We start from the raw sequence: 11,426 nt of genomic DNA on the forward strand, positions 1-11,426 counted from the left end.
AGTGCCTGTGCAATGACATCAGCCAGCTCCGTGGTCGGACCCAGAGGGTGGTGGTTGATGGAAGTCAATCGTCATGGTGCCCTGTGACCAATGGTGTCCCTTGAGGCTCTGTCCTTGGACCTATATTGTTCAACATCTTCATTAATGCTGTGGACATTGGAGTCAGAAGCAGACTGGCCAAGTTTGCCGATGATACCAAACTTTGGGGTAAAGCATCCACACCTGAGGACAGGGGGGCAATCCAGGCCTACCTTGACAGGCTCAGAAAATGGGCGGACGAGAACCTGATGGCGTTTAACACCAAAAAATGCAAGGTTCTCCACCTTGAGAAGAAAAACCTGTAGCATCCTTATAGGCTTGGCACTGCTATGCTGGTTAGCATTACGGATGAAAAGGACTTGGGAGTCACGATTGACCAAAAGATGAACATGAGCCTTCACTGTGATGCTGCAGCTAGTAAAGCAAGCAAAACACTGGCTTGCATCCACAGGTGCTTCTCAAGCAAATCCCAAGACGTCATTCTCCCATTGTACTCGGCATTGGTGAGGCCACAGCTGGAGTACTGCATCCAGTTTTGGGCTCCACAATTCAAAAAGGATGTGGAGAAGCTTGAGAGAGTCCAGAGAGGAGCCATGCGCATGATCAGAGGTCAGGAAAACAGTCCTTACGACAGGCTGTGAGCTATGGAACTCTTTAGCTTGGAAAAGCGCAGGCTCAGGGGCAATCTGATGGACACCTATAAGTTCATCAGGGGTATTCATCATGATCTGGGGGAACGTTTGTTCCCCAGAGCGCCCCAAGGGATGACAAGGTCAAACAGTTATAAACTCCTGCAAGACTGTTTCAGGCTGGACATAAGGAAGAATCTCTTTACTGTCCGAGCCCCCAAGGTCTGGAATGGCCTGCCGCTGGAGGTGGTTCAAGCACCTACTTTGAACGCCTTCAAGAGAAAATTGGATGTTTTTCTTGCTGGGATCCTATGACTCCAGCTGACTCCTTGCCCCTGGGGCAGAGGGCTGGACTCGATGATCTTCCGAGGTCCCTTCCAGCCCTAATGTCTATGAAATCATCTTGCACAATCTTCATGCAAATGGGAATGACAGACTTGTTGCTTTTGCTGTTCTCGCCCGCCTACATTCAGGATGGTAAGATGCCTCAGCAGCTATTAGATCTTTAACACCAATTTGGTAACATAACGCTTCACTCTTCTCTGCCAGTTGATTATATGCAGCCTACATTGTGCATGACTATAAAAGACACGGCCCATACTGGACAAAACTTACCGATGGGGAACTACCTTCTTTTTTTTTTTTAAGAAATGTTTCATGTTCCAAGCCAAATCAGCCAAATCAGTTCAAATTCATGAGTCAGTCCAGAACTATAAGTGACTCTACAACTGGCAAACATCCTCCACCCCTACCAGGGGGTTCAGATATTTCTAAAGTCTTTTGGTGGGCACCCTTTGTGCAGGCCCAAGCCCCACCTGCCCTCAGCCATATGGCCACAGGAACAAGCTAGGGAGAAGCCTCCCATTTCCATAAAATGGGCATTAAGCCCCAACACTTTGGCGGGTACTAAACTATGCCAGAAGAACAGTTATCCCAAAGAAGCTTAAGGAAAGCTGCCTTCTTGTACCCAGATACATGGTGTTTTCCCTGCCAGGTAATGGGAACCTACCACAAAGTCAGAATAGCGCATCCCAACTGAATAAAATGTGATAGTACCCATTGTACACAGTCCCCATCAGTACCAACTCTTTTCCATGTCATGGTGAGCCACTACAATGAATACATTTCAACTTCTTCTTCAGTCCCGCAGCTGAGCCGAACCTTTCTTTCCAATCTCCAATGCTTCCTGTTTCTTTATTAGTCTTAAGTGTCTGGCAAATATCATGAAACAGGGTCCCAAGCACTTCATCAAGAATCCCTCTCCCTCCCTGTCTCCCACCCTCTCTCTCAGCCTGTCACAGAGGATTAACGTGGCCCTGCCCTCCATGAGGTGGAGCTGTGCCTCATCTGCATATAATTTTTTGTATGATTCCAGGACTCGTGACAAAATCACCTGGTTCCAGTCATAAATGGGGAACTAAATCAACACATGGATTCTTTGTGGGGCACGTATTTGGGGTACACACACATACTGAGCAGTGTTGAGCTGTGGGGTCACCATGGTCTGAAACACTGTTGACTGCCATGGCCCAGCCCAACAAACTATATGGCAAATCATGAGCCTTTTGGCTTTGGACTAATATCATGCATAGTTTGTGCTGTATATAAGTGGGTACATCTACATGCGCGCTTTACTGTACAGTTGACTAATTAGCTCCGCAATAAAGGGTCTCAGTCTACACATGCACCAGTATTAGGTTGCACTAAATTAATTAACTCCACCATAGGATACTGCCTAGCCCTGCACTTTAGCACCTTCGTGCCCCAGCCAGTCCCTCTACTGCCTGCCACCACCACTTGGAGTTGACCCCCCCGGCTCTCTGCCAGCCTGGGACTACTCCGTCCCAAATCAAATTGTTGCAGTCCCAGGCACATGTGTAAATGCTGCACCTGGGAGTAGTTTTCTCCAGCGCAAACTGCACTGGAGTTTATCGTGTCATTTATCATGTCGCCTTAATGGCACATGTAGATGCACACAGTAAGTACAAATGTACTACTCCATAAATGCATATTTAAGTATCTGTCATAAAACTCACAGCAGTTTAAAAAAAAAAAGTGCATCAATTCTGAATTAAGTCTATGGGTACCTGTAGTAATTTGCCTATATTCAAAAGTCAGTGTTTCATATTTGTACCCCACTTCCATGTACTTAAGGAGACAATTGTCTGACAGTAAGGAGTGGGGGAAAGAGCCGCAGGGGGAAGAAGTAAAGGGGGGGGCAGAGGGCAATCTGACACCCCAAATTTATTTTCTATGCTGTAGCAACGGGAAGGGGACACATTCAAGGCAGACATCCAAGAATTAGATTCTACACCTAACAAATTATAATGAATCTATAATTTTTCCAAATAAAGAATCTAATTATTGAAGGGCTGTCTTACATTCAGGGCAGTCTATTCAAATAATTATAGTACATCTCCTTGCTCTCAATCCTGATGCCCCTCATAAATAGGAATAAAGTTGTCATGAACACAAGGAGAAAAAGAGTATGTTTGGAGGATCCACTTGTGTTATTTTGATTCATGTTGAACAAAGCAACATCACTGGTTTCTTAAATCCCTCCTTGGTCTCTTTTTTGTTGGAATCCCAACAATGTTCTCAATCAGTTAAGGCATCAGGTGTACTAAGGGCTATGCTTATAAACACCAACCAGTGCTGTCTTATGATTCTACACTAGTCCTTTTGCCAATACATTGATCTTTGTCTTAGACTGCAGATATTTCTGGAGTAGGGTTCTGGTATACAAAAAGCACTCATTTTTTTAAAAATACAAATAAATAATGATTAAAAATCTGTAACATTACCAGTTCTCAGGATTCTATTACAAGCCTCACATTTGGTGGTAGTATTAAATCCCTAGTTTTGGGAGTCAATTGATTATATTATTTTATTTTAAAAGGCGTTCTCAGTTGTGGAGAAAAGTTTGAAAAGTGTGATTAGCATACATATTAGTAGTTCAAAAAAGAAAAAAAAATTATTCTCTTTTATTCTCGGACCCAACTCATGATTTTTGGAACCTCAAGGTCCCAATGTTGATTTGTCCGAGTCAGTGTCAAGATAGTCTGACAAATCCCATTCTCTAGAGAGATCCATATATTAGCATAGAATTCTATCTATATCAAACAGGTAGTTAGTTCTCCACACAAAGTATGGTTGGTCATGAGCAGCAATCACCACATTAGTGCCACTGGATCCTTTTTTCCCTTTTCAGGTTTCGCTACATTGTATCTACATTGTAGCTACATAAAGAGCAGCATGCCAATTCTCTTTTCCTGTTCAGCATACGGTGGCAGAACAAACAGGAAACATGGTAGGCTTGCTTTCACAAACAATTTACAATAAGCCAGACATGATGAGTTGAACTGATAAATGTGTAACTGATGCACACAATCTTTCTAAAGTACTCAGAAAGTCATTTAAAACACTGACCAATGCACATAATGTTTGCATATTCACAAACATAGGCTCATGCAAGAAACCATTATCATTACTATCAAAAAACCCTGCAAAGTTGTAAAAAGTGAGCTAAGAAATTACCTATGGAATCACCTTCAATTAGATAATCTCTCTCATCACTAAAGGCTGTTATTTAGTAATGTGATATCACTAAAATAGCTTATCTTCCTCTTACAGCAAGAAGATAACCAATTCTAGCAGAGGCAAGGAGGTTGAAAAACTTGCCATACGAGGAGAGGCTGAGGGCCTTGGGCCTCTTCAGCCTACATAAGAGAAGGCTGAGAGGGGACTTGGTAGTGGCTTACTGCTACTTTGGGGAATACATCAAGAATTCGGTAAACAGCTGTTCACCAGGGCACCCCTGGGAAAGACCAGGATCAATGGATACAAACTCCTGGAAGGCCGTTTCAGGCTCAATTCCAGGAAAAACTCCTTCACAGTCAGGGTGTCCAGACTGTGGAATAAAGTCCCTCCAGTGGTGGTGCAGTCACCTACCCTGGAAATCTTCAAGAGAAGACTGGATGGTCACCTCACTCGGGTCACCTGACCCCAGTTGTCTTTTCCTGCCTAGTGCAGCGGGACTGGGCCCAATGATCTACAAGGTCCCTTCCAGCCCCATAACAATCTATGAATGCATCACATTTGAATTATACCGACTCTACTGCCCTTCTCCCCTGCCTCCCCGTCCCCCACAACCCGCCCCCCCCAGCCTATAGGTGCAATGCAGCTGTTTGTCAGCAAGCCATGGAAGAAACCAGGCTACCAAACTTCTTGTTGCCTATACAAAGAAAGAAGAGCCTAAGGCAGGAGTCAGCAACTTTTTGGAGCAGTAGGCTAGACATTTGTTAACCAGCTGCTGCGAGCTGCTGATCCCTCTACTGCTCTGATCTCCCTCCCTCCTCTGTGACCACCAAAGATGACAATGAACATCAGTGGGAAATGGCCAATTTGGTTGCGAGGGCACAAAGCAGGTTAAGTCACTGCTTTCCAGTGGCTCCTCTAAATCGGCACCCTTTCTCCCCCACAAAATCAGATCTTCACAGGCCAGCTCTACCTCTTTGCGGGCCACATGGCACGAACCCCTGGCCTAAGGAACACAATGATCAAGTCTGGAAGACAGTCAGGTACCAGACTTATCAAGAGGTTCATAAACAAATTTTCATCAGTTACCAGTACACTATCTGAGGTATGGCATGAAAAGAAAACCATTATCAATGCACTGATGTAATGCTTGGAGGGAAGGAAACTATGATCTTACAATGACAGTAAGCTCTCTAAATTCACACTCTCAAACACAGAGTGCCTATAGACATGTGGGGATGCTGCTCCGATGCACTGTAATTACAGTGCATCAGAGCAGACCCAATTAATCGAGTCTGCTGGAGCATGCTAATAACTGCACTCCAGCAGCCCCCATGTCTCATGTATTCAGCATCTCCATGCTTCAAAATGGTGGTGGGGTGCTTTAAATAAAGCTCACTGAACAAGTTATAGTAAAAGCTCCCCCACTGCCATTTTGAAGCACAGGATGCTAAATACATAAGCTGCTGCAGGCACTTTAATTAATAAGAGTGGCTCTCAGAGCCATTCTAATTAAAATGCACCCCTGCCCACCTCCAGAGCACCTGTAAAGATGCCCATGAAGTCCAAAAATCAGAAACTGCTTAGCAGGATCAGAGTACTGAAGCTGTGATGGCCTAGGAAACATACAAGAATTTTTTGCGATATTTTAGTGAACCAGCTCTGTAGTTGGGAGAGCTGTTTGACAAGTTTTCAGACATCAAGTGCCCTTCCTTGGAACTAAAGCACAAAAACAAAAACAAACAAAAAACAAACCAAGTCTGTTCCTTGGTTCAAACAAGTGCTGAAAAAAGCAACACAACTGGTTTCTAAGAACAATGCAGAAGAAAAGAACCGTGTGTCCTGTTCTCAGAATACACATTATGTTGATCTTTTTAGACAGGAAGTGATTGAGGATTACTTACTTCTACACTAGTAATGCTTAGAATCAAGGACCAAATCCATTGAACTGGAAACTATTCACAGAATTACATCAGTTTACCCTGACAGAGGTATTCCATTTTAACCTAGTGTTTGGGAATTTAAGTTGACAGTACGTAGAAATAACAAATAAAGGTAACAAGGTAGTAATTATCTCAAAAACCATGCAAGAAATGTATTGATACACTTATCAAATAAGAAGTGACATAATGAATACAATCCTAAACTTAGAGCTCTCTACATAAGCAGCAAAAAACTAGTAAATTTCTGCATACTATTACACGTTTAAGATGGTAGGAAGCAACACACAGTTAAGAGCCAGTACAATCTGAAGGTCAAATACCTGAATACTTGTTGGTTACATTTAGTTGACAGTTTAGCAGTCAGTCTGTTATAAACCATATCTGCATAAAACAAGTGAGAGTCTTCCCTTGGCAAGCACGGAGAATTAAAAAAAAAGAGGTTGCTTTTTGAAGAATACTGGTTTCTAGATATTCTGAAATATGAACCATGTATAAAGCAATTTTCTTCTGCTGCTGCTACTCAGAGAAAAAAAAAACCAAAAACCCATGACCGGCTAAATTCACTCATTATTCCTACTCTTTCAGGACAAAGACACTAACAATCATGTTTATTCCATGCTATAAGCAGAAGCAGATACAAAACAAAACAAAAGAGTTGTACAGGGAGGAAGATATTCCCTCCTCTTTCCTTCACAGCAGCCAGGAGATTCTAGATACAGGGAAGAAACAAACAAACAAAAACAATCCGAAAACTTTTTCCCTTCTTAATCAGCTAGATAGCAACAAATCTTCAAGTTCAGTACATGCCTACTAGATAGTGACCTACCTATATATGTAAAATACAGTATACAAAGAAGGGTCAAAGGACCAGGCATGTCGCAGAACCAGGTGGTGACAAAACCTTCTTGATCATTCTTGCAGATCTTCCAGTGTCATTCTTTACATCTGTTTCTAAGTAGGTGACTTAAATACTCCATCACTAGGTCAAGGTTTGCAAACTTGCATTCCTATTGTCTTATATACAAATTTCTCTTATCTCTCTGTTTATAACACTTTGTAAATTTAGAAATGATTCTAAAACATATAGGTTTTAGCATATCCAGTAAGAAAGACAAATTATGATATGCAATAGCTTATGGACTAAGACTGTAATTACAGCCATTTTTGTCTTTAAAATTGCCAAATAAATTCAAATGAATCAGTCAATTTGCTGCATTGCTTTCTTCCCACACATTATCAAAATCTGCATTTTTTTACACTTACAAGTATTTTTTAACTGTTCCCAAGGTGGGATCTTGTACGCCAAATCTGTAGGCTATACAGAACAAGTGTTTTCTCATTTAAAACTGCTGTGAAACAAGTTTTAGAATGGAAATGCTGACAACTTTGAGCAACCACAGCTATGGCACTTCATCTTGAACACTACAGGGCAAAAGCTGAAAAACGGTTTACACACACAACCTTAAACTGTCATGGACTGGTACTCAAAATACCTTTAAACTTTGGAGAATAGGAAGGGGGAACTGAATCAAGCATGTCCCTGGACAGTGAACCAAAGGGTATTCATAGTTAGATGCTACTCTGTGAATCAAATATTTAACAGAGATTGATATTTTTAAAAGAGTAGTTTTAAAAATAGACTTTGAATTAAATAAAAGATGGTGTTGTATTCAAACACAAAACTTGAGTTGGAATATATTTCTGAAAAACAGAAGTTGTCCAAATAGTAACAATATTATTCTAGGGTTCGCATGCATGAACTCATGCAGCTTTGATTATTTCTTTTGGTTTTAAGTTAGTTGCAAAATAATGCTTCCAACCAGCATATATACTCTTATAAATACATTTCAATGAAAGGGAAATTTAAACTTAATCTTGAGAGCAATCAACTGCCTCTGTAGTTCTCCCATGAACTGAACACTTTGAAAGGATCCTGTGCTCTTCATTCCTTGGCTCTCAACGTTAATCACGTTACTATGCAAACAAAACGTGTTTTTTCCAAAATGTCAAATATTTATTTAAACATGGCAATAATTTGATTGAAATACTTGGAAGAACAATCTATTCTGCCTGAATATACCAACTCCATACAGAAAATTCAGGCCAGTCACATGGGGGACTTTTAGAAGTTAGTTTAAGAAAATATGTACAGTGACTCTTTCATGCTAACTGAAGGAAATGTCAGATGACATACCAGACAAGACTGCTTACAAACACATCAAAAATTAATTTAGTAGTTTACAAATACAAACCGATTAAATACTAATAATCAATATGTTCAACTATACATATATAACTATGTTCCTCTAAAAGGTACTGTGGAGTCTTTCAGTACAACTGTAAGAATCAAATCTGCACTAACAAAATGCACCTGTCACAATTACTACCATATTTACTCAAACCCAAGATGAGCCCCCCCACATGTTGACTGGGAGGGGGGAACCTCATCTTGCATTGAAGTACTGACTGGGGCAAGTGGCTACTGTGATCCCATCTCCAGGCTCAGGGCAAAGCTGGACCTGAGGTGCTGTCTGCCCAGGGCCAGGGTCACTTGTGCTGTGGGGGAACAGCGTGTGCAGTTGGGGGAGCACAGGAGAGACCACATGGTGGGGGGGACCCATACAGGGAGGGGGACAAAATGGGGGAGAGCCACAGGATGTGATTTGAGAGGAAGGGGGGTCGAAAGCATGGGGTCGAATGTGCAGCCTGCTGCCCCACCACTGAGCTTCAGTCCAAGCTGTTAGGACAGAGGACAGGGGGAAGGGATGGGGGTCTAGCTGCCTGCCCTCCACTGCTGCTTTCCCTGCCACAGCAGTGGGGTGGGGGGTGAATATACAACAATCCCCTAATAATTAGACTTTATACACAGAATATTATAAGAAATGTATCATTTTCCATTACTAGAATTATTTAACCGGGGGGGGGGGGGGGGTGCTTAAATTTGAACTCATCCTGTATTCAGGTAAATACAGTAGTTGTATCTCAACAGTTTACAAATTCCATTCTTACCAAAAAAATTTAAACAACAACAAAAATACAAAACTCCTCTGTGGTACATACCAACAAGTTTCAAGTACAACTGCTACTTCAGCTCCCCAGCTATTTGAAAGGGCGCACAAACCCAAGAACAAATTCAATATAATTGTAAAATGTCAATAGAAGGAAATTAGATTCTAAAAAAATCAATAGTGAGCCCAGTTCTACAAGGTGGTGACTGCTCTAAGAAGTCACTTCCATAACTAGAATTGAGAACATAATGCTGTACAGGATCAAATGCAATAACCCTGTTTTCCATTATGGATATATGTCTATACCACAGCAGTTACTTAAATGCTGCAAACTTGGCAAACCATTTGCGAGACCGCCCTAGGGTGTCCCTCTGCAGCTGCTCTCAAGACTCCAGTCTCCAGCTCAAATGAGATCTTCCACTGAGAAGGTTCCTAGATCTGGTTCACTAGGCTTGGAACACGAATATTAATGATTTAGAGGATGGGACTGAATGCACAGTTAGCAAATATGCAGATGACACCAAATTAGGTGGACACTTTGGAGGACAGGATTAGGATTCAGAATAACCTTAAACTTTAAAAGTGGCCCAAAATTAATCACATTAATTCAGTAAGGATAAACAAAGTCCAACTTTCTGGATGGAACGATCACAATCAATTATAGTCTATAATTTAGTAATTTTAATACTTTTAGTATGTTCCGGCACCACAATTGAGCAATGGAATTAAAAATAAATCCATAACAATGATTCACTATAGGAAAAATCATACTTCTTGGAGAAAAAAAAATGTAATTTATAGGCTGTACACATTGTCCATGTGATAGCGTTTCAAAATTATGACACTAAAAAGTACAGTAGGATTTAGTGTTACAAGTAGAAAAAGTAACTGAGAATAAAGAATGTTTGTGTCTGTTTGTTTTCCCAATAACCGTTCCAATTTTTCTTTATTCCTTTTACTTGTTAATACACCAATGTTTCTTCTAATTATGTAGACATTCCCAGCTTAAATGATCCTTATGATAAACTCCAGCTTTTGAGGTGAATCAGCCACTGACCCCAAAACAGGAATAAACTCTGCCTTATACTCTGTCATATGACAGGAAAGCCCCTGATAACACTGGCAGACAGCCAGTCTGCTGATCACATGTAGAAAAAGAAAAAAAAAGGCCCTTTGCCTGGCAAGGGCAGGATAGCAGGAGGGGTGTGACAGCATCTCCCAAATCCTGTATTAATACTCAGAAACCATCAGAAAGCAGCAAACGGAGCAGGAAACCCCTAGATTATAATGCACCTACCACAAGCTAGCCATCTCCCCAAAAAGATGTTAAAAACCACCAAATCTCAAGATGCGGTCTTCAATGATGTACTGATGACAGCTTTTCTTTGGTCCAATCTGTAGCATCACAGATGTGTCAAGGATATCCAGTTTCCCTTTTACCTCTTAAAATCATCTCCTCCTTTACAGCAGTAGGGAAAACAAACTGATAATTACTGATAATTATATTAACAAGTTTCACAACTGAAACTATACAGGAATTTTTACCAAAAAATAATCTTTGTAAGTAAATTTCAATGCAGAAACAACTACTATATTGAAAAAATAACCTGCTACCTTAACAAGCATAACATCTGAAACACTGGGCTTATGGAGATGATAACCTCAGCAGTCTCATGTTTATGGAACTTAGCTCCTTTTTTCATGCAGAGCTTTGATTCTCATAATAAACAGCTCCAGATTTTTCCCTTGTACATATGAAAAGAAATAAAAATTATTGGGTTAAATGATGACATTATCAGACCTCGAAAAGTTAAAAAGTGAACAAGGTACAGAGACATCAACTTGTGACAGAAAGCATCAACTTTAAGAAAACACGTTTTAAGTTCATATACTTGTTCTTAATCTGCACCTCACAATTTTGGTGCATTTACAGTCACATTTTACTTTTTCTTAACTGATCTTCCCCACAACCTGTGAGCAATCCACAAACGGGAAATAGTTTCAGCTGTATAGAAGATCAAGAAAATGGTATCATACATTCAACACACAAGAGAAACAAGCTAAAAAGAAACATATGTTTTCTCTTTTAGGTATAGTAAAGTTGTGCGTACTGATGAAGCTTAAGTATCTACTGCTTTAACTTCCTTCTACTGGTCTGAGATGTCTTGTGTATACTCACAAGCTATTCTTCATTTATGATAGTCTGGCCTTAAATCAAAGAGGCTACTCCAGATCAACACCAATGCAACTCTGTGCCAGCTGGGATTAAA

At 40.8% G+C, this 11,426-nt stretch overlaps 1 protein-coding gene across 2 annotated transcripts in view; it reads right to left on the reverse strand.

The window, feature by feature from the left end:
• Nucleotides 1–11,091, reverse strand: part of RICTOR (RPTOR independent companion of MTOR complex 2) — a 145,698-nt gene extending 134,607 nt beyond the window's left edge. For both annotated transcript variants that reach the window (XM_025210396.1, XM_025210394.1), the window contains exon 1: nucleotides 10,771–11,091. In XM_025210396.1, coding sequence (XP_025066181.1) covers nucleotides 10,771–10,782 — 12 coding nt within the window. In that variant the 5' untranslated portion in view covers nucleotides 10,783–11,091. The remainder of the gene's footprint in view (nucleotides 1–10,770) is intronic.
• Between the last annotated feature and the right edge of the window lie 335 nt (nucleotides 11,092–11,426).

The sequence above is a fragment of the Alligator sinensis genome, unplaced genomic scaffold (genome assembly GCF_000455745.1).
Source record: "Alligator sinensis unplaced genomic scaffold, ASM45574v1 scaffold881_1, whole genome shotgun sequence".
Classification (NCBI taxonomy): domain Eukaryota; kingdom Metazoa; phylum Chordata; order Crocodylia; family Alligatoridae; genus Alligator; species Alligator sinensis.